This window comes from Coffea eugenioides, chromosome 9 (assembly GCF_003713205.1).
Source record: "Coffea eugenioides isolate CCC68of chromosome 9, Ceug_1.0, whole genome shotgun sequence".
NCBI classification, from domain to species: Eukaryota; Viridiplantae; Streptophyta; class Magnoliopsida; order Gentianales; family Rubiaceae; genus Coffea; species Coffea eugenioides.
Window position 1 is genome coordinate 4,282,821 of NC_040043.1, and position 23,914 is coordinate 4,306,734.

Here is a 23,914-nt window from a genome sequence, read left to right on the forward strand (position 1 = left end):
TAACTATTAATGATGGGATATGATCATCAAACTTGTGGGATTTCTGGGACTTAGTTTTCTTCTTTGATTTTCCTATCTAGAGGAAGCATCTATAGTTTTCTCCTTAATTTGTTTGTTTTTATTTTGTAATTATTTTCTCCTATTTTGCACCTTAAACTATAGGCAGTGAAACTTTAAAAACAAACAAAGGAATGGGCCAATAAAAGGAGACTAAACATGATTTTGGGATGGTTGGGAAAGAATGTTAGAAGAGGAAAATAAAGAAGGTAAGAAAAGGAGTATAAAATATAAATTTAGAGACAAAAAAGGAAACTATAGTAAAACAATGTGTAATTTCAGAAACCTCCCCTTAAGTTTCGAACAATATCACTTAGCACCCTTGAGTTAAAAAAATCATTTGTCTTTCATATTTTCAAACTTTCGTAACATTCTTAACCCAACTCAAATTATATTATCATTAAAATACTATATTTAGAAAAGAGAAAAATATTTCATTCTAAAGTTGCCCCTTTATTGTGATCACTTGTTGTAATAACAAATCAATTAAAAATTCTTTAACATTTGAAAACTTGATGAATGTTTTCCTTAACGAAAAATTATAATTTTGGGGTTGGGAGTTCCTTTAACAAATTTAATCTATATTTTGAAGATAAATTTTAAAATAAAAAATTATAAATAATTAATAAAATATGTAAAAATGAGTATTTAATCATATAATTTGAATCTGGGTTGGGAATGTTACCAAAAAAAATTGAAAATAGGGGAGACAAATGATATTTTAAAACTTGTTAAGGTAGAGGGAAGGCTCTTGTTGTTATGGTATATACTTTTTTTTTTTTCTTGTGGGCTGTTTTTGCATGAATTAGTTTCTATCTTTCTAAAGTATTAGACAACTCGACTCTAATTATCAATGGATTTTCTTTATGTTTTTTTTTTATTCTTGAATAGTGGAAAAAAATCTTTCATTTATTATACTAATAATTGAAATTATCTGATAAAACCATCCTTATCTCGTCATCTTGACAATAAAAAAAAACACAAAATTAGCTATTTATTTCTTCGTATTGAGTAAGTGGACATGGTATTTTCGCTTGATACTTTTTGGGTTTCTAATTTGAGCTTTTTTTTAAAAAAAAAAAATCTATGCGGTGTATACTCGTTTTTGTTCATGTGGCTGTTTTAGCAACAACAATCTTCTATCTTTCTAAAATATCAGACAACCCGACTCTAATTAACGAAAATTAGCTATTTATTTCTTCAATGATTCTTTTGCTTGATACTTATTGGGTTTCTTATTTTAGTTTTTTAACAAATCTATGCTAGTAATGGATAGGCATGCTTTTAGGGAGCCAAATTAAAAATCATTAATTTTGATTTTAAAATCTGTCTCTTTTCATCTCTCTCCTTCTCTCTTCTCCTCTCTTATGCTCTCCTCCCTTTCTTTCCTTCTTTCTCTTTCCCTAAGGGGTGCAAACGAATCGAAATTAATTAAGTACCTCGTGAGTTTGTTTAGTCAAAGTTCCAGTTCAAATTCGCATTGGCTAAGTTCGAGCTCGAGTTCAAACGGCTCGAATTATTTGAGGAATCAAGTTCGAGTTTAATATGCGAAGTTTGAAAGCTCATCGAATTCAATCGAACTTCACAAACACACACACATATTATTTTTTATTTATTAGTATGAAATGTCTTTTTTGACCCTTTGTAAAATTTTATAGAAAGATAAATTTATATTTATTAAACTCGATTAACCTCCAAACAAGCTCGATTGAGTTTGATTAGCACGAACTCAATTTTGCTCTTGAACTCGAGTAATGTAAAATAAAATTGAATTTAAGTTCAAATTTCAAAAGTTTGAATTCGAACTTGAATTCAAATTCGAGCTCGATTACATCCCTACTCCCTCTCTCCCATCCTCTCTTGACTACGCGATTCAATGGGGAGTGAAGAAAGAGGAGGGAGAGAAGGAGGGAGGAGGGAAGGAGGAGAGGGTGAAAGGGAGAAGTGCCGGCTATTGGTGGATGCGGTGATGGGTAGAGGTATGGGGTGGAAGAAAAAGAAAGGAGAGAAGAAAAAAAAAATTTTGGCAAAAAGTTCACTAAAATATTCGATAATGCTTTATAAAACTCCAGTTGCAGGGGACTGCAACACTTGATAAATGCTTTATAAAATATTCGGGAAAAAGATCTATTTGAGAAAACCTTTAGGCGGCAAATTCGAGGCTTTGAACTGACTTTTGTCAAACCGTGTTTCAGATTTTGTCTTTTGCTCATACATCCTAGTATTTCACTCCTACATCAATTGACCCCTATAATTTCCTCAACTTTCATCTTTTTAGTCTTTCCCTATATCTTTGTTTCACCTTTTTAGTCCAAAATTTTTGAGAAAGAATAGGTTTGTGTGTTTATATATATATATAAACACACGCACCTTTTCTTTCTAAAAAAATTTGACCAAAATTGAGAGCTAGATTATTGTCTCCTGTGAATTATTCTGCCGCTAACTTTAGCATACTCGGTGAGAATGTGGGTGATTTGTCATCCTCGTTGCATGGCTATGTGTACTCTGCTGCCACTATACATATGCAAATTTTTTCTTTTTTCTCGTACTCTTCTACCCCTTCTACCTGCTACGTATTGTTAGAATAATATTAATTTTATCATATGATAGTTTGGAAAAATTTTTTGGTAAGCTTGAGTTTACAATATTTAACGTGTTGACGAGAAGAAACCCTAAATTAAACAGGGAGATTAATCAAATAATCATTTCATTACAAGCCCACGTTTGGACACCCATATAATTAAGATGCTTTGAGAAAAAGAAAATGAAGATTAATTAAACGTATTACATATGGAATGAACTTGGTTATCATCATTAACCAATACCTGAAGATTGGTTTGTTTTCAATTCAGCCCTTAATCTAAATGTTTACATGCCGTTTTGTTTTAACTGCCCCCAGTTGAACCAATAATTTAATGCCGACCACATAATACAATATTAATCCATAACCTTTCCATCCACTTTATAGTTAAGACGCAATCCACTAGAATTACTTATATATTTGAGACTTCATATCCAAAAATTCTCAATAGGACAAATGAAAACCAAGACATCAACACTGAACTCTAGTTTTTGTTTTTTTTTTTAATTCTGAATCATTTAAACTTCATTGAGTCATGAGATCCATTATACATATGTCTTTAAAAGTATTTGATGGATGCATGCTCCACTGCCCCCACTCGATTTTCTTGTAATGGTGGGCTCTAATTTGATTGCTTAATTGATTAATAAATTCATTTTCCAGCAACGCACTAATTTTTTTTTTTTAAAAAAATTCCTACTAAAACTAGACCGAGGTCTCATCTAAACGTTTTGCACCATGCATAATTATCAGAACAACTTTTAAGATTATGCATAATACTCTTTATAGTATGAGGTAGAAACCTAGTTAGGTTAGGTTAATGAGCATCATAGGTGATTAAGAAAAGGCCAAGTCTAGACCTTAATAGAAGTTAAAAATGCAACCCTACTTATCCGTGATTGCCATTTGTTTATTGGAATGTCTGCTAGCCTTTCCTTTTTCAAAAGGCAACGGCATGATGGTTAAGTACAAAACTTCAAAGCAAATTGATCTGCTGCCCCTTGGTCACAGCTTGATGACTGCGATTTTGTCAAGACCATAAAATCAATTTGGGTTAAAATCCCAGATCGATAAAAATCTTGACTTTTTAGTTATTTTTAACGTCAATCTTATTGGTCGAGCAACGGTCGTATTCACGTTACATAGATAAATTCTGAACTTTTTTTTCCCTTATATATTTTCAAAAAATTATTTCAAATAATCTCTTATCCAAACACACTTTTTTAAGTTCAGTACGTGAGATTTCCCTCTAAGCACGCACCACACACACACAACAATATGTCATTTTTTAAACAGCTATATAGTGATGGATTGATGATGATTGAAGCTTTTCTTCTTAGCATACACTCATGGATAGAAACTGAACGTAATACACTAGTACTTAGTTGTTTACATGTATTGGTAAGACAGAGGATATTGACAGTGCCAGCTGGTGCCATATGGCTGCCAAATTTTGTAGTAGTAATAATTGGTTGGAAGCAAATTTTTTTGAATTTTTTGAGGGACGTAGGCCAGGTCAGGTGATAGGAGACTCCAGTCCTATAGTCCATTTTTTTTTTTTTATGTCTCTCCAATTAATACCTCTACTTATTGGGTATTTGTCTCAGAGAAGAAATTGTATGTTTGATTCGGCTAAGGTAATGGCAAAGATGGATGAGTTGGTGGGGGCTATAAATTGACATGTGGTGGTAGTGTTATAAACGATCATTGTACAATTAGGGTTTGTTATCTTCTTCTTCCTTATGACAAAATACCTATCATCTGTTTTGACGTACGGGATGCTTATAGCACTCGAATGATTTATCTGAAATATGGGTATGAACTTGTACTGCATTGAGCAAGCATGACAAGCTAAATATGAGTCTTAATTCGTAAAATAAGCAAGTTTAGGAAGATGGATAAATCCATATGGTTACTAAGATTAAACTTTCTTACACTGTCAGTTTATATATTAACAGGTCTAGATGCATACTATAATATATCACCTCAATTGAACTTAAATACCAAACTTCACATATTTAGCGTGCATCTTGACCCGCTAGCGTATACAGTAACAGTACATAAAAGATTTATCCTTGTTACTGCACAAAAGGCAGTGAAATAATTGTAAAGATTTGTCAAGCGCAAATGTGTTATTAGATGTAAAATGGGTACAAAAAAGAAGCTCTAAGGATTTTTTACAAAAAGTGGCAGGAGAGAAAATATAATGGGTTATGAGTTGAGAAGTAGGCCGGGGCATGTTTGGCTTTTACTGGACCAATCCAATGACCCTCCTCTTTGATATCATGCGATCTCAAGTTCCAGCAGAAAGCCCAATTAAAATTTTCGGTCCAAAAGGATACCATTTAGTTGGTGAAAATGTCTAAAGATTTGATAGGTGTAAATTTTTTTTTTTTTTTTTTGAGGGTGATAGGTGTAAATCTACAATAGAGTGCCACCTCCACTATCCTCCAATTGACCCTTAAAAAAAAGGAAAGAGTTTATCATAAAATTCGTGTTTGCTGAGTTTTCTATTGAAAAATAAAAGAAAACACTTGTCCCAAAAAAAATATAAAAAGAAAAGGAAATACTTTTACCTAAATTTTTTTTCACTACCTGCATACTAGTTAGCACCATAGAAAACAACTATTTTATTGTGTTTATTTCATTTCGTTGCTCTATTATTACTGTTAATTGTCCTATATACTTTATTTTCTTTCACAAGAAAAAAATAGTAAACAAATTGACCTCAAATATTTAACTTTCAAAGTATAGTCACAAAAATGATTTGTCATCTTCCATTTGCTATTTTCTTGATAAAACTATAGCAAAATTAACAGGAATTTAAAAATATATTTCTAAAAGCTTATTGGGCCTCCTGTTAATATGAGGTTGGACTTGGTGGCAGGCCCAGTTATATCGTGAGTGGTCATTGAATCAAGAAATTGAAAACATTTTGTTCGTAGCCCCCTGATGTCAGGCCTACTTGCATTTGGAGTGGCCAATTGGATTGATAACATTTTACACGTTTCCTCTGATCACGTGCAATTCACGTGAAACATAAGGAACATAGGCAAGCGGAAAAAGGGCTGCGGGAGCTGGAGAATCAGAGCTAGAGGAACTGAGGAAGAAGAAGAAGTTGAATTACAGACAGCTGAGTCGAAAGAATGATGAGCAGCAACTCAGCAAATAATCTGCTGGACGAAGCCCTAGGTTTCAATGACGACGGCGGCGGCGGAGGTGGCGGATTATTGCTGCTGATAGAGGACCGCGTGGAGACCAGTGGAGCTTTCATTCTCCACCACCTCATCAAACGTCGTCTTTCTTCCCCAAATCGCCCCAATGACGTTGTCGTTTTTCTCTCCTTCGCTCATCCTTTTTCCCACTACGATCGGATCCTCCGCAAAATGGTACTAACTACTGCAACTGCTTTCCCATTACTCTGTTGGAAAAGTTTCTTTCTTTTCCTTTTTCTTCTTCTTGGTTGATGTAGTACTTGTTTTCAAATTCGAATAGGGAGGTTAAAAGGTTAAAATTTTGGTATGTTCCAGGGGTGCAACTTAGGTGTGCAAAAGGAGAATAAACGATTCGTATATTATGACATGCTTAATCTTAATTATCCAGGTGCGAATAACAGTCCTATCATTTGAATTAACCTTTTCTTTCTAATTTTGATTTATCTATTTTGCTTTTGCCGGCTTTTCGTTTCGTAACAACTTTGCTTCGACTGATATGCTGACATTGCAAGGTTTTGAATTCTTTTTAATCGGTTCTTGGAAAAATGTATAGAAAGACCTGCACTTTCTGCCATTCGTACTTATTAATTTTACTAGTATAACATTGCAAAGGCTTTGAAGTTCCGGTATAAGTAGTACAGTGACTGATGCTAGGATGCCTGAATGTAGATTTTTATGTTAACGAATTGGAAGCATGACAAACGAGGCGTTGATTTATGCATTTGTTTTGAACACGTAATGCAATGTCATAAAGGGTTGTCAGCAGATAGACTCCATATGCAAACCTGCCTCAGTTTGACTCCTAAGAGGAGTGTCATTTTTTTCTAATGGGCCGAATTTTCTGAAATGTGAGTTTTGAAGTCAGTTTTAACATGGATCTAATCCTACTGTAAGTTTTAAAATCAAGTGATGTTTAGTGTGTAACATTTTGTTGTATTCAGTGCACAGTAAAGTATAGTTTTTTATAATTTTTCAAACCTGTTATGTAAAAACAAAATTTCATATGTCCTGCAACAGGTACAATTGAATATTTTGTTGAAGTCATTAGTATTGGAGAATGCCAATGATTCAATCTGTGTGCTATGGTTAATAACTTGATAATTGCTGATATATTTGTCAGGATTCAAGTTTTATTCTCATGATAAACAAAACATGGTATGGTATTCAAAATAGTACAGCCATTCATTGGGGGAACATTTCCTTGCCATACTTTTCCATTCTCAAAACTCATTACTTTTTCTTTCCAGTCTGCTGTCATTCCTTCTTAGAGTCATTGTATTGTTGTGCTCCTCACCTTGTTTTATTTAAGAAAGAGCATGTCCATGTTGGTGGCGCATTAGTTTAGTTGTAAACTCTCTTATACTCCTAGTGTGATTTAAGTTTAAAAATTTTTCCAACTTGCACTCTTAATTAAACTTGGAATTAAATTCTAGCGATGATGCATCTCTTACGAAATTGAGTACAGCCAATGCTGACAGAAAATGAAAATAAAATAGTGTTGAGGGTACTTTGGGTATAAATGGATCTAAATGCCTTAGCCTGTTATGGAGATGTAATGCAACCGTGATATACTTAACCTCCTGGAAGAATGTAGTGTAATTGGTCTTTTTCATGGTAATTTAACTATCTTGGGTGATAGGTGAGAGTAGTTCAATTTCTGGTAGTTTTACTTGTTTTATAGGTTCAGCTAAGATTGCAAGATGTTCTGTTGTTATTTTTATGTGACCATTTAAACAAAGTCAAAAAGAAAGGATGCTAAAACTAAATATTGATACTATGGATATTGATTAAAGATGTCTTTCTTTATGCCCTTGTTTTTCTTTTTCTTATTGTGGTTTGTCAAAATCAGTAGCCACAAAAGGCGTTTGAAATACTGAGGGCCACTGTGATTCTTAGAACATATCTTTGCTTCCTTTGAGATCACTTGAGTACTAAATTTGGTACTTATAGTTTGTTTAGACTTTGTTTTTTCTTTATATCAATTGAATCACTGAAGTTTTCATTTTTGCTTTGATTGAGGATTAGTAACAGATGGAGAGAAAGGTGCGGAAGACTTGCTTCTTTCCGTGTATGGGAAAATTCAGAAAACAGTGGAACTGTGTTCATCACGTGAAGGCTACAAGAATAGTACTATTATGATTGATGATATCTCTCTTATGGAAGTGGCTCTTTGTGGCTCGTCAAATCTCGTGTTAGATTTTCTTCATTACTGCTACAGTTTAGCAACACAATTTGTAAGACTTCATTTGAAGTTTATTTTGGAATGTTGTGTGTAGGCACATATTGCTGCTATAAGCCAAATGTTATGCTTGAATTGTTTCCTCAGGATTGTCTGGTTATCATTCTTAATCACGAGGATGTTTATTCCACCGTGGACGTGCCTAGCCCACTTCTTCAAATGGAATACCTTGCAAATATAGTCATAAAAGCAGAACCTTTAGCAACTGGTTTGGCAACTGATGTTCATGGCCAGGTACATTTTTTTAAAAACCTTTTCCTTGTGTCTTCAGTGTGATTCATCCCATTCATGTAACTGTTGTGTGTTAGCAGAAAACCTTGATTGTGTAACAACTTTTAAACTTGTTGCTTGTAAAGTGTTAGAAATTGACTCTGGAACATAATCAGGCCTGGAAAAAGTACATATTGAGTGCTAATCAGGCAACGGATAAGGATGGTCTCTTTCCTCTCATTTTTCATTGCATTTGATAGGCATGTGTAAAACATGAAGTAGCAGCAGGTTCCCCACCCATCTTCATAATCTTGTGTAGGTGCATATAATTATTGAGGAGAAAAGTTAATGTTACGAGTCCAATGTAGTTCCTTCGACCAGCAAAGCATGCTCTCTTGAGATCAAGTTCTACTAAGCCTTATGACCTCTTTTGAATTATAAGCTATTGGAAGAGTTAAAATCAAATAACATTGTCCAATTTAGAAGTACTGAACCATGCCCCTTTTTTCCTCGTCTGTCTATAGTGCATCATCTCAAACTGACGAATGGTTATAGTCTGAACTGGCTTTTACACTGGAAACTTTTGAACTGTTTATCTCTAGATCCTGCAGGGCCCTTCTGACGTGATTCTCTGTAATACATTCTTAGAGCTGGAAAAAAAATATGAGTAAATTTATTTCTTCAATTTGTTTTGTACTTCTTCTGAGCTGGCTTGTGATTGATCATGTTGTGTTTTCCATCCAGTTAACTGTTCTCAACAAGGGAATTTGTCAAGGTTCTGGATGCTCAAAAGGCAAGATTCGCAACTTCCATTTCAGGGTGAAAGAAAATTGCGTGGAATATTTCTATCCTGGGAGTCGGACTTGAATACTAAATATCCTTGTGAAATGTAATGCATGAATGCATTTTTTTTTTGGTGGGAAACTGGTGCAACTGGTACTCCCAGTCCTAAGGAAGCTAGCAAATTCATCAACATTACTCTTAATTGGCTGGTGGTTGTCATCATGCTGTATACCTTCAGAATTTAAAGGATGATGCGAAGATGGTCGTTTGCAATGCCTGTTTCTTCTTGTTAGCCATTTGCAAGCACGTCACGGGCTCCAATTTTGGAAAATCATCATGATTCCGGCTAGTTCTTGTTGGACATCTTATTCAAGCAGTGATTTCTCACCAGGCCGGAACGGGAAATGACTTAAAATCTCTTATCCAGCAACAGACGAGACAACCCTTTAAAATCCAATTGAAAAGGGGAGAAGTGGTTTCTTCAGTCGGACTAGTTTTTTGGAGTTTTTACAAATTGTATGATTTTAAGAAATCCCAAATTTAGCTTATTTTGGTCTTTATTAAGATTTTCAAACACAATCCTTGTCATTACTCATGAGGATGGGGAGGATGGAGATATGAAAGTTATTCGATCTCAAAACAATGTAGAACTTGCATGGTTCGTGCATACGCTAAGAGCAACAATCCCCCGGTGCATCTCATGGAATCCTTATGTGGAGTATATAATCTGGTTTTGGAAAATACATATTGTGTAACGCGATTATACACTTTTTATTATCAGTAAAATAAAATATTTTTTTTCCTTAGACCGGTAAACTAGAAACACACATCAGTAAGAATTATGGTTAAAAATCTTAACATCCATTACGCCCCGGGGGGGAAATTAGGAGAAGAAAAAAAAATTAATTTAGAATTATTGCATTTTAAATGAAGTACAAGAGATTTTTTGTCTCAAATTCTTCGGCACGAAATTTGAAGTTTCATGGTTCATCAGTTTTCTACAATCCTTATTAGAAGAAAAAAAAAAAAACAGGTAAAGGTCAAAGAAGTAAAGGAAGGTTGATTAACCAGAGTAGGGAAAAGAGTTTTTAAGTTAACAATTGAAACAATTAATAATTGGGGAGCGTGGCCTATAATTATGGAGGTAATTCTTTATTTAAGCACATGCCCATATGCTTCACGTGTTATTTAAGCACAACTCCTAATTTTCCTCGTTCTCTAACTGTAATGCAAAACAACAGAAGCACCATTCAATATTCACCATTCATCACTACGCCTTGACCTGAACAATATTCATCATTCAAGACAGGTATGTTGTGAATTAGCTCACAGTCAAAATGGAGGAATCCAGGTACAGATAACTCCAATAAATGTGTATATTATAGAAAATATATATCGCAGTTGGTGTACTTATTTATCTTTAAGATCATTTTTATTTTCTGATTACCAAAAATTGTAGCATTTGATATTTGCAAGCGTGTGATATTTCACGTATCTTTTTTTAACTGTTTTAGCAAAGTGTGCAGTTTCTTGCAGAACAATATGGTTCTTTGCATTGCGGCCATCAAGGTATGAATCTCTTCATCCTATGTTTCAATCCTTCTTGATGCAATATGTAGTCTAAAAGTGCATAATTTGTTTACAATCCTGGAGATTCTGAGATCTCCTGTTTGTGCTATATTGCTGCGCACGTTAATTTTTTGTGTATCGTCTCATTTTTTTTTCCCCTAATCTATACGTAATTCTTAACATGCATGGATCTTATATCACGCTTAATTGTTTGTTTTCCAGCTTCCCAGAATCTATTATTCATCTGTAACCATATGATATGAGAAATACGGATAGGGATCAGAAGTATGAATAACCAATATACGTGCATGATTGGATCTTATTGTGTTGATCTCTATGGAGATGCAGATATACTTGCATCTATACACGTATGTGGTGCTGGCTTGTGCTATGTCAGTACGCCTGTTTCTATACAAATAAACACCTGCGTCTGTTAGAATTTAATCATCAAACGTTGCCATATTCAATGTTAATGAGAGGAATCTCAAATGGAGAGGGTTAGAAAAAGAATTTTAGTTGCTAGGAAATACTAGATCCCAAAAGTAAAATGCTGGCATATAATCTCATCTCCATCGTGTATTTTTTTTTGCCTTTTTTTGGGTCGATATGTCGGCTTAGGAATCCTTCTTGTTACACAATAGGGATTCCTTAAGCTTTAATGCTTTCAGCTCCTTCTTCATTTGAAGTAGGGTGCATTCGCATCAGGTCAAACTCGAGTAATGAGTTAAAATAACTCGTCGAACTTTTAGAAGTTGAAATCGAGTTTGAACTCGACTTTAATTCACCTTACTTGAATTCGAGTCTAATCGAACCTAATCAAGCTCACTTAATAAAAATTAATATTTTATATATAATTTTAACAAAGGATATAATTTACATTTCACACTAATAAATATAAAAATTCTAACTATATATATTTATTTATTTAAGATTCGATTAGGTTTGTCGAGTCTACGAGCATATGCATATAATACTTGAGCTCGACTTGTACGTATTCTCGAGCAACTTGAACTCAACTGGAGTTTTGTCAATATTGAGTTTGAGTCGAGCAATTGATCGAGTTAGTGGCAAACTCGAGTCGAGTAACTTGGTCAACTTGTAGTCCTACTTTGAACGCTGACTAAGCAATACATGCCGTTCTTTCTTGGTTTGGTCTTGCAGTGTTTCTAAATTGAGAGATTTTCTTCCCTTTCCCTTTCCCTTTTTACCCGAGTCTAGCTTTAGAGTAACTGAGCATGTTCAGTACTTTACTGCCGGAGTCTAGCCTTAAGATAACTGATGAGCATGCTCAGTACTTTACTGTACTTGAAAGTTTAAGCTGCTTAGAGTTCCATTATGGTCCATTTTCCAATTTCTTTTTCATTATATTTTTGGTATACTCGATTAAACTGGAGATCTAGCTGTCTTAGGTTTCATCTGTGGGCACCAGTCCTTTTGTGTCTCCGTCCTGAGTGCCTTTAGCTATTGCTATTAGCCAACAAACCGTCAATTTTTGTTCTATAGGAATCTGATAATGGCAGAAGTACCCTAGAGTTAATTTTCATCTAGTGCTAGCTATAGGACACAAATTCTGTTCCCGTTGAGAAACTTTGCATGTGAGCACTTCGATCAGATGATAATGAACTAAAACTGAGGAGAAATACACTTTATTTGAGAACTTTTCAGACATCGTCCAGGAACAAATCATAAGCAGAAACACATTCCCGATTTTAAGAATCTTATTAGCATAGACGCGGTCATGAACACTTACTAGCGGTACAGTAGCAACTATATAGAATAGACAACCAACAGAACTCAAGAAAAGGGTTCATCACTCGATTACTATGGCCTTCAATTGCCATACATCCAGTTGATAGCTTTTCTGACCTTTGCAAAAACCACCAATCATGTACTCATAATACTCCTGCCCTATCTAGGATCAATGCTAATCTTCATTTACATATCTGTGATACGCACCCAAGAAAGGGCAGGCGTTAGCTGTCTGGATCTTTGTCTCTGTCTTTGCTTTTGTTATCATCAGCTGTTTGTCGCACAAATTGCCCACGAACACGTGGCCTCTGTTCAGCCAACTTTTTCCTGCTCTGATATCTCACCTGAAGTCCATCATGAAATTAGAAAAAAAGGTAGTTCAGCAATTCTATATAACATCACTAAATGCACTAGCAAGATAACTGAATGCAAATTTTACCTTCTCCCCACATGTGAATATTGAGCACGATGTCTCAATAGTGTTTATGGTGCTTAATGTAATTGCAGGCAAACATGTATTTCTAGAATGACAACCTAAAAGAAGATTGGTATCCCATAGTATCCCTAGATTCTTCTAGTGGTTTAAAAATAGAATGCAATAACTAAGTACAGATTGAATGCAAATACCTTCTTCTCAAAGCATCTTTCTTTCCTCTTCTGGCGAAACTTGTACAAAGCAGCCTCTCTTTGTGCTAAACGATCCTGATCTACACAACTCCTGCTTCCACTGGCAATTCCTCCACCAGCCCCACATGTTCCAGTGGCTCCATTATCACTTGCCACGTTTGTTCCTTCCACAATCACAGCAGTGCTGCTCCCGTTCTGTCCGCTGCTCCCGTTTTGCCCGTTACTTCCATTGTTGCTTCCAGATGCACTACCATAGTTAGCGGCATTACCTTCAATTGCGACACCTAACATGTTGGAGGGCCCACATTGTGGAGCACCCGACATCATGTTTCGCAAAGACAAATCATCACCATTAAGTAGCTGCTGTTGTTGCTGCAAGCTATGAACATGGTGGTGATGGTGATGGTAATGGTGGTGGTGGTGGTGTTCCACTTGAGGTTGCTGGTGCATGGCCCTTGCTTGAGCCACCATTGTCTTCGCAGAATCAGGCTTCCCCGCTGTCATAGGCTGGGGGGAAGTATCATAGCCATTTTGTACTGGCTGAAAGGCAGAACAAGGACGAACACTAACCGCAGCTCTGGGGGTTGTTTTCTCGCCAAATGTTTCCGCCTTAGTAAAACCGTTGTTTGTAGTGGAGCCCATGTCATTGTTGTTGCTACTGCCATTAGAACCCTGATTAGGTGTTCCACTTGAGTTAGACTGTAAATTTTGCATTGATTCAGTCTTTGCGGCTTCTGAACTATTATTAACTGGAGAACAGCTGCCGACAATTCCAGTTGGTGCCTGGTTAGTGGTAGATGTGGTGTTATACCTGCATAATAACAAATAAGCGTTGAACTCTGAGGGGTCATTGCTCAACTCGAGGATAGCTTTAGGCCTGAATTCATATACCTAGAAAATGCGGAATGATCCGAATGTCTTAATATATTACGTTCTGGGGTACTGTTTCCACCATTGCCTACATCTCTTAGTCGCTTCAAACTAAGCTCAAGGGATGGCAGTTCTTTAGCATTGTACAGGTCCATATCTTTTTGTACAGCGATCTTTGATGGGTCATTCTGAACTTCGTTGCGTGCATTACCTCCGTGAGTCATAGTGATATTGGTAATGGCACCCATCAGATCATTGTCTTTGTCCTGTATTTCATCTTTCGCCATCTCATTGCGGTACTCCACCATACCCTTTTCCATTTTCTCCCAGTCTTTCTTGATGTCTGGAGTTGAAAATTTGCGCTTCTCAGTACTTGCCATATTACCTTGTACCTCATCACTTTGGTCTTTGAGCTGCAAGTCTGGGTCTCTAGGAACTCCTATTCTCAAATCTTTGCCCATTGCAACATTATCTGCAAAAATCAGAATTTGGTAAGTTAAGAGCTGTACAGCACAAATAAGTGTAAAAGCTTATTCCGTTGAAGAAACGCTACCAGGATCATCATCACATTTATGGGCCTTTCTGGTGGCATTTACGGGCACCCAGTTACTGCTATGTGCCTCTGGCCTTGAATGAATAACCTGAGCACAGGTGCTATCAGGGGGATCTGCTAAATCATCCCATGGTGACATAGGTTGAGGACTGTCAACTTCTACAGCCCTTTTTGACCAAGAACTCTGCTGGAAGGAGATATTACAATCAATTGACACTATAAACAGACTAGATCACGGTATGTTTAAGAGTAATCACACGTAAAGTGGACATTATGAATTAGTTTCCACAATGTTTTTGTGTTTTGCGGTGCATGTGAATAGCTATACATACAAAGAAAATCTCCAACAAGAAAAAGGAAAAAAATACGGGTAGCAGGTCGGGCTACTTGCTCAGTACATCTTTAGTTGAAAATAGGAAAGACAAAATTAGCTATACCTTGAAACAGTTGATTGCACTTTTAGACCTCTGTCCACTCTCCCAAAGTGGTCATGGTTTACTTGTACATTACATTACTTTATGGGCATAAACTCCATACCAATAACATGTTTTGGTTCCATTAATGCAGGTGTACTTGGATAACATATCAAACTTAATTCTCCACGTACATCCAATTTTAGTTAATGATTAGGTTTTCACCCCACTTGATGTGTTTTACCAACTATATGATGTTTTACCAATTGTATGACTAATGTACAAGTATTTTAAGTGGTAAGCTTTTACAGGAACACACAGTTGCAGGATGTCAGTCAACATAAAATATCAAAGCTTTTGCAGTTAGAAGGTTTAAATGAAACAAAATTATATTCTACTTTTTCTTGTCTTACCCCAGGTATTTAAAAAATAGGACTCAGGTGTGATAATAGGTCAATGATGAAGAATTAACATAAAATCTTGTTGCAGGGGAAAGACAAAGGTCAATGCTGACTCAGTACTTCCAATCATCTCCTAGTAGTCTTATCTGGGATCATATAACTAGTCGCACTTTATCACTCGAAGATGAACACAGACTCCCTAAATTACAAATGCATGATAAAGTATTTTTACTATTTCCATTTTGTTGATGACGCCAAACAAAATGAATTGGTCAAGGTCTTCTTGCATATCTTTCCCCTATGGAACAATTTGGTTAATGGTAATATTTCAATCCAATTTGATCACTCCCTTACTAACATCCAAGTTCCCTTAACCTTTCGCATTATAACCTGTGACATCACCATTGCAAACAGGGAGTTCCTTGCTTGAATACGACTGAGTTACTTTTGCAGGTTTAGATGAAGGCCTTGCAGTATCATATCCCCAAGATGAATACCAAAATTTCTCTTCCTAATTTCAAATCAAGTAAAAATGACTTCATAAATCAGACAATATAACTACAAGGTCTAACCTTCAGTTGTTTGGTTTGTCAACAGATGCAGACATGGATCGACTATGGAATCAAGAAATATGTCTACCAGCAGTGATGAAATCTCAAACTTCTGATTGGCAAGAAAATAAAGTTGAGTATGGCGCTACAGAGATATGATTGTTTAAAGTGATATTCTGTTCTGGGTAAATTTCACGTTCTCCACCAGGATAAATGTTGCCCAACCTATTCTTCATGATAGCATTTAGAAACACCAAGCAACATAGACATAAAGCAAGGAGGGCTTCATTATAATATTCTTTTCTATGGACCAGATGACCTATTTTAGAGTATAAAGACTCCGATAGAAAGCTGAGCAAGAGAAATGTAAAGCTCACACCAAAGGGTGAATTGAAAACAAGGACAGCCAAGGTAGAAGTATCTCATGTACTGAAACATAAGCTCTTTATTTCCTAGCACTACAGTCCTAGGACAGTAAGAGTCTAGTAAGTGTCAGGTATGAGAGGAGTTGGTAGGCTCATTAATATAGTAATGGTACAAGAGCAAGATAACACCATAGGGTCATTATCCTCGATTCTCATCTGGAAGAAAGTAACTGAAAATATATAGTATCTTCTAGAGTATAATATAGTACAATTACTTACTAAACAAGAATATACTATTTTCTATGTACTATCTTTTATAACAGAAAACGAAGTACGTACCATCTTCTAGAACTTAATATAGCAACAACACATACTAGATGAGAAGAGGAAAGCCGAAATTGGTGAAAGAAGAGCGATATCAAAGAAAAGCTGTTGGACAAATATATCCAAACATTTTGGACAATTTGAGGACTGTTGAAAATGTTCCACTGGATTGCAAGTAGCACAGGATTATCTGGAGAAAAGAGGAACTAGCGCCAAATTCTAGATGGATGAGTGGTACTATGTGAAGCTAGAGTAGCAGAAATGTTCAAAAGTAGAAAGCCACAATATAGTTGGATATCTCTAGGCTAACATATGGAAATGGAAAGGAAAAAAAGGTATATTTGACCAATGAGTCTTTGCATTAGACATATTCCAGGTCTAATGATTTGAAAAACATTACATTATCATAATTGATGTATATAATCATACTGCAACATCTTGTTTTTTCTTCTGTAACCGTCTTTTATATGATTGTACTTACAGAGATTTTTTTTTTCTCTTTTGCCCCTCTATCTGGAACCATCTCAAGCAAAATATTAACATCGCTATGTATATTTCGATAACACAGCAGAGGAATGTTAAATCCAGTGCATGAGATTACAGGGCAGGCAACAGTTACTGGTTTATAAGAAACTTAAAAAAAATGGTTCTCTGGAATGAAGCAGATAAAATGGTTCTCTACTCTACAACAGAAAATTAATTAGCATAGAATTTCTGCAACGTATCTGTGCTAGAGAAGAGTAGCTTTACAAGTTTACCCATTTGAGACAACCTAATACCAAGTAGAATGCATATTCATGAAAAACCAAGAAAGAAAAAAAATGTATATCCAGTTGCGCTGTCAGGCAAATGGCACTTAAGCACTCGAAGCGTCAAAATGTTGGTATTTCAAAGTAATGCAATATCAAGCAGGTTCTATTTCACTGCTAAGGATGCTTTGGTTGCATCAGTTATAAACTTTGAAATTCCAAGGGCATTAAACTATGCATAGCCATTAAAAACCAAAAACAAGTATACTTTTTCACAATTCTAGCTGATGCTTCATTTGGATTAAATCATGGATTCTAAGAAAAATATGCACCAGCAGACAAAATGAAGATGAAAAACTTCTTAAGTATGAATAATGACATCTTTCATGAACAGTAACTCCACAAGCATCTCTAGCACATTATCAATTATTATGTCCCTTTTTGAGAGCCCCTCTAAGTACAAACTTCCGTTCTACTTTTATTTCAACAGTACAAGCTTTCTCATTGATTATGCCTTTCGGAGTACAGGCTAGATAAGTCTAGGTGTGAGACTTTTTAGCTAAAATGATACTATCTAAAACACTAAACCAGTGGGATCTCGCACTGGCTGCTTTTGGGTCTTTCGAATTTATGCAATTGGCAAACAGCTTAAGCACTCTATGCATCAAACCTGCAACCTCTACCATAAGCATTAGTTGATAACAGATCTATGCGATCCAAATACCTCTAACAAGTGTGACAACAGTTAAATGAGCCAAAACAATGGCTTCACCTTTCCAGTATTTTAGGCCTTTTAAAACAACACATTTTTCTAAGAGATCGCACCCCCAGACAAAAACAGAATTTCCAGTTCTTGTGAGTAATCAAAAACAGTATCCAGTGTTACTAAATAAATTGAATTCTTCATTTGAACAAAATAATTTAAGTATCATGGTCAAATAAAACATAACTTTAATCTGAAAGACACAATTAACATTTTTAAGTATCAGTAACTGGTCTTCCTGTTGCATTTCTATTTATGAAATTTGTATTCTTGATTCAGTGGTTAGATTTTAAGAATTATGAGCTTTTTCAAGTTTAAGTTGCAATTACCTGGTAGAAAAATGATACTGCAAACATTACTCTGTCATCTATGTAGAACTTCCAAGTTTTAAATTGATTAATTTGTACCACTTCCATCTAAACTTTTTGGCATTTGAAAGGCCTTTTTCCCAGGTCAAGGCTCAACAGAAAGACAAATAGCTGACTGGCTGAGCAAGAGTGTTGACAGAATATAATAGTTAAGTACCTTTTACCTACTTATCTGGCTAGACTGGGACCCAATGACTAAATCCTTTACAGAGTTGATGCCTGGATTTGTTCAATTTAAAGCCTACAAAGGCCCCAACGTATCCCTTTATCCTCATCACTAAAGTCCATCATGGACCATTCTAACAACATTAATACTATAGATCCAAGTTTTCCTGTTCAGTCTCACCTCCCATATTGTAAAACCACTGTTATGGTGTACATTCCCATTGCAGTCCATTCTTAAACTGGTAATAGTATGCCTACACTGTAGCATCAAGAAAATTCAACTCTCACACCACTATTCCATTTTTGACAACGGTGGATAATGGATTTAAATTTTGCTAAATACAATAAAGTGAGTAACAGATTCCTACAGAACTAATCAAAAGCTCCAAAAGCATTTCAAGGTCTAAAAGGCAACATAACCACCTGATTGGATGAGCATAATGGTCAATGAAATTATTCAGAAGAAGACAAATATTTTTTGGCTGCACAAGATAATGCATATAAGTTAAACAAAAAAGGGTAGAAAGACATAATTTAACAAGGGATGGAATCCAAAATTAGGCAATACCTGAGTGCCACTTCCATTGTCACTTCCATCTCTATAATTCAGCCCAATGCTTCCATTGTCATCCTCATCATTACTGTCAGTGTTATTCTCCGAACCTTCAACACTTTTTGACATTGTTGATTTTTGAGTCCGTATCCCACTTTCACTCCCACTACCACTTGACTGCGGAATGATACAAGACAGAACAATATGCTAGACCCATTAGAGGAAAGTGATAAATCAAACCATAGAGCTCTAAGAACCACAAACAGTAGTTAATACGTCAGATTTGTTTCAGATGCTATCTGACGCTCCTTTCTCATGGAATTCAATCAAAGAAACCTTGCCAATATTACATACTAGCACCAACCTGAAATAGTTGTCTAAACCTGTCTATGAAAAAATTAGTGTTGGGATTAACTTACACTGTGACATTTCCTCCAAACATGCTGCCAGAGATTTTTAAGCTCATTCTTTCGAATAGGCTTCACTAAAAAGTCAACAGCACCCTTTGACAGACACTTAAAGACTATGCCCATAGAATCATTAGATGACATCACTGCACACAAAACTCATCAGTTGTAGCAGTTAAATGTATCAATCGGCAGAATAATAAATGACAAGGCTTGTATACAGAGCTAATACATATAGTAGGAACAGTACTCACTAATTACTGGGATATTCTTGCAAGTTTTATGATTCATGATCTTGGATAGGAGGCCAATCCCCGATAAACAGGGCATGACTACTTCTGTTAGAACAAGGTCAATATGATTGGTTAAGTCCTCTAATAGTTTCCATGCTTCCACACCATTTGATACAGCAGTCACTGCCAGAATCAACCGGACAAAAAATAAGAACAGTTGGAGTAAGAAAGAAATAATAAATGAAATGCTTCTTTAATATGGAGAACAGAACATCTAGAAAAAAATAACAAAATTTTCTAAAACATAAAACTTGAAGTATTAAATTAATCTCACATTTATTGATTCTATTTTGAAAATGTGCAATTTTGTTCTAGCCAACAAAACGACAATCGAAGATGAGAAAAGACATTGCATTATTCCCCTTACTTGAAAAAGGAAAAGCAACAAACTTAGAGAGAAACAAAGCTACATATGCATAATAAAGCATGGAAATTCACAGAGATTAAATGAAACTTCTATATCAAGCGTATCAATATGGAAAAGTATAGTTAATTGCCTTGTATATTCTGGTTAGAAGGAGCTAAGGGAAGACCAGGTAAAAATATTCTAGATAACAAGTAACTTGGAAAAGTGCAAGGCTGGTAATAGGAATTGCGAGTTCTCAATTTCATTTCAAGGCCAGTAATTGGTGATTCTAATTGAAATAACTAGTAATATGGAAAAGCACAAGGCTAGTCATAAGTAATTTTGAGTTTCAAAATTTCATGCAAATTAATTCCTGTTTTGATAAGTCCAAGTCGCTAATGCAGTTTTTGTAATCCTGCTCTCACTTGAGATTCAGAACATGTTTTAAAAATTCAAATTACAATTTCATCAAATTTAGCCTTTCAATCAAAGTAGCCAAACCATTAGTATTCCTTTGGGTAACCCAGCTGGCATCATCTCACAGGCAGTGTGCATGTTGCTCCATGCTTCATGAGTGGAGGAAATAACATACAAGCACTGAGCCAAATCCTCAAACACTTCAATTATTAACATCTTCGTCTTCCAGATACTACTGTTCATGTTTCTACAATGGTCAATCTAAATACGAGCCTATGCCTTTAATCTAAATCCTGCTTTGAATTTTTTCTTTTAACTCCTCTAGGTAAACTCTCCTATAGCCACTCATGTCATCCCATTTTTGTTACCTAATATTTTAAAAGCAATAGGCAATAGATCCACAAAGAAGTTCCAAATAAAAATCAAACTAAGTATAAACATATTCAAGGCTAACATACGATGATAAGAAGTCAGGGGAGAAAAACAAAACTTAATCGATGAATCTAAAATGAACAAGTAAATTTGCCGTATGTTGTCTATGACATACTTAACCTTAATCAATACTTTAACAAGCCTTTAATCATACCATTCAGAGCCAGATACATGGCCTTTCTCCTATTTTCTTCAATAAATGGCAAGATCTGGAAGTCTTGAAAGATATAATATGCATATAAAGCGTCACCCAGCAATAGCTAAAGTCAATTCAATTGCCCTAGGGCACGTTTCGCACTAAATAGAAAACCACATTTTCTTTTCAAGAAACAGACCACAGTAAGAGTCTGTTTGGTTTGAGGGACTTGTATGAATTGATTTCAAACCCTCGAAGTTGAAATATGTCATCTCCGCTTAAGGTGAGTTATAGTCAAGTAAGGTAAAATTTCAAACTATAATCTAATTTTAGAACACACATTCTCTTTTTAAGAAAGAGATCACAGTAAGAGTCTGTTTGGATTGAGGGATTTGCATGAATTGATTTCAAACCCTCGAAGTTGAAATATGTCATATCTGCTTAAGGTGACCCATAATCAAGTAAGGTAAATTTTTAAAATATAATCTGATTTTCAAGTATAAAGGAACAATAACTGCTCTTAGCAAAAGAGGGACAACCAAGATACATGTCAAAGGATCAGTTTTCATTTAGCAGCAAATGGTAGAAAATTATCCATTAAAACCACATGAGGCCATACTGGAATTACAATCTATAACTAACCATGTAGCATAGACAAACAAGAGACAAGCAATAGATGTCAGGTATTAAAACTCAAAAGTATAATGTAAATCACCAACATGCCGATCACTTTTCTTTTGTTCAAAAAGCATACGACCAAGTTAATGAGAAACAGGTGCAGACTTGGTCAAAATAAAAACGAAGAGTGAATATATTTTGTTAGTCAATGATGATTGATCAGATCATAATTCCAAGACAAGAGAGTAGGCAGATAAAAATGTGATAACTCACCTTCATAGCTGCAATTCCTAAGCAGTGCACTGACGACATGGCGGGTTGAATCATCATTTTCCACCAACAGAACTTTTAGGGACCTGACAGGAAGAAAGCGCTCCCAACGGACAACTGGCCCCTGAGGCTGCTGCTGCTGGTGATGCTGAGCAAGGAGAACAGTCTGGGCCTGTACAAGATCTTTGCGCCCATTATTGACTTCCTCATTGGTCCTTGACTCACCTTCCTCGGAGATTCCATGTCCATCGCCTGTAATTCCATTTTTTACTGCCCTTTGGTCATCCTGCACATGATCCTGATTAACTTCCACCAACCCTTTAGTTGGCAGCCCATCCACGGCCACCCGAACACCCCTCATCAACCAGATTCAAAAAGACCAACGATGAATAAACCACCAGATTGAGTCGGCAAGGAAACCTCTAAGTTGGAAAGGTTGCACACACCGTTGTCTTCAAGTTACCATATATTTTAGACTGCAACAGTTCAATGACTTCCGCTGTTAAAAAGCTAAAGCAAAAAAAGAAAAAAGAAAATCAGGTATGTTATAAGAGGCCCTTTAAACAATTCAAAGAATAAGCTTTCATAAAAAGGAAAAAGAAATACCAGTAATGATATTCACACTGGACTCCTATGAATGCAAGTATGAAATTTGCGCAAAAATCAGGAGAGACAATACGTGACAAATTGTAGCAACATATTAAATACTCCATAATTTCAACATAAACCGACAACAGACATTTTTCTTTTCTTTTTTCCTTCTTGACTTATCTCTACTAATTCTCAAGCACAGATAAGGAAGGAGAGAGAAAGAGAGATGGAGAAGATGAGAACTCAACCTTGGTTTTCCTTGATCCAGTGCTGAAATCCTAGAAATCAAACAAAAAATCAACAGGTCAATAGCAAACAGTGAACATTAATTCAGCGACATGTAACTAAAAAAAAAAAATCGACCCAGCGCACAGATCCTAAAAATCAAGAAAAATCAGCACCTCATTATTCGAAGGAACAATCATTCATTCAGCAATATATTTAAAAGAAAAAAAGAAATATCACAGGACAAAAAATTCGAATTCCTCTTCATTTCGACACATCAAGCCACTCATTCTTAGCTACTTAAAAGCAGAACCATTTCAGTCTTCAAATATTCCGAATTATTTTGCCTAAAAGATGAGAAATTGAAGGCAATAAGAACTCGCCATTCAAAACACTTCGCCCCTCCTTATGTGTCGCTCAGTCTCGGTAGCCAAGCAAACAACAACACAAGACTAGATTTCATACTTCAATAACTCGAAAGAAACAAATGCAAAGAAAAATGACAACAACAATAACAAAAACAAAAACGCCAACAATTATCCAATATAATTTCCAAATTAAAAATAAAAAATTTCTAGAAAAAATTCGAAAATAAACTACAGAAATCATTACCTACAGAGCCTTGATCGATTTCATTCACCAAAAATCCCTAAAACCATCGCGCGCACCGAATTTTCCTATTCAGCTGGAAATTTAACTGCTATACCGGTGAATTTCTCAATGATTTTACTAAATTATGGCGGAAACGTTTTACACTAGGGTTTGGTTTTTGAAATGTTTGCTGGGAAGAGTTCCCTTTTTACTGGTTCAGAAACTGCGAGGCTAAAAGCTGAGAGAGAGAGAGAGGAAAAAAAAACCACGAAGTAAATGGCAGTATAATAAACAAAAAATAGATGTGCCTGCGAATGGAGAGAGAGAGAGAGATATTATATTATATTACCCTAAACGCCGCTGACGTGGACAATGTGGAGGCGGGGAAGGGCTTGACCCTGCCAGGTGTATGACACGTGTCTATGACACGTGTCTTTGACACATGGGACGATCCGGTGACGTGGATGGTGTATCTAAAGACGG

At 35.6% G+C, this 23,914-nt stretch overlaps 2 protein-coding genes across 4 annotated transcripts; one reads left to right on the top strand and one right to left on the bottom strand.

Moving 5' to 3' along the window:
• The first annotated feature begins 5,749 nt into the window (after positions 1-5,749).
• LOC113783325 (elongator complex protein 6) lies at positions 5,750-9,659 on the top strand. 2 transcript variants are annotated; one of them, XM_027329423.1, is made up of 5 exons: positions 5,750-6,027; positions 6,169-6,241; positions 7,879-8,087; positions 8,180-8,326; positions 9,047-9,659. In XM_027329423.1, exons 1-5 carry the CDS (start codon positions 5,785-5,787, stop codon positions 9,167-9,169), a joined length of 795 nt encoding a protein of 264 aa, XP_027185224.1. In that variant the 5' UTR covers positions 5,750-5,784; the 3' UTR covers positions 9,170-9,659. The 2 variants fall into 2 exon arrangements, with proteins under 2 accessions (XP_027185224.1, XP_027185225.1); XM_027329424.1 differs by having other exon boundaries at positions 7,885-8,087.
• Positions 9,660-12,273: 2,614 nt separating this feature from the next.
• Positions 12,274-23,713, bottom strand: LOC113783122 (two-component response regulator-like PRR37). Of its 2 annotated transcripts, none has more exons than XM_027329167.1 (10): positions 23,453-23,713; positions 22,864-22,893; positions 22,028-22,534; positions 19,767-19,928; positions 19,525-19,658; positions 19,121-19,282; positions 14,454-14,637; positions 13,922-14,372; positions 13,031-13,841; positions 12,274-12,747 (listed from the first exon to the last, which is right to left on the bottom strand). In XM_027329167.1, the coding sequence occupies exons 3-10, from the start codon at positions 22,383-22,385 to the stop codon at positions 12,628-12,630; spliced, it is 2,382 nt and encodes a 793-aa protein (XP_027184968.1). In that variant the 5' UTR covers positions 22,386-22,534; positions 22,864-22,893; positions 23,453-23,713; the 3' UTR covers positions 12,274-12,627. The 2 variants fall into 2 exon arrangements, with proteins under 2 accessions (XP_027184968.1, XP_027184967.1); XM_027329166.1 differs by having other exon boundaries at positions 14,454-14,640.
• Positions 23,714-23,914: the final 201 nt, after the last annotated feature.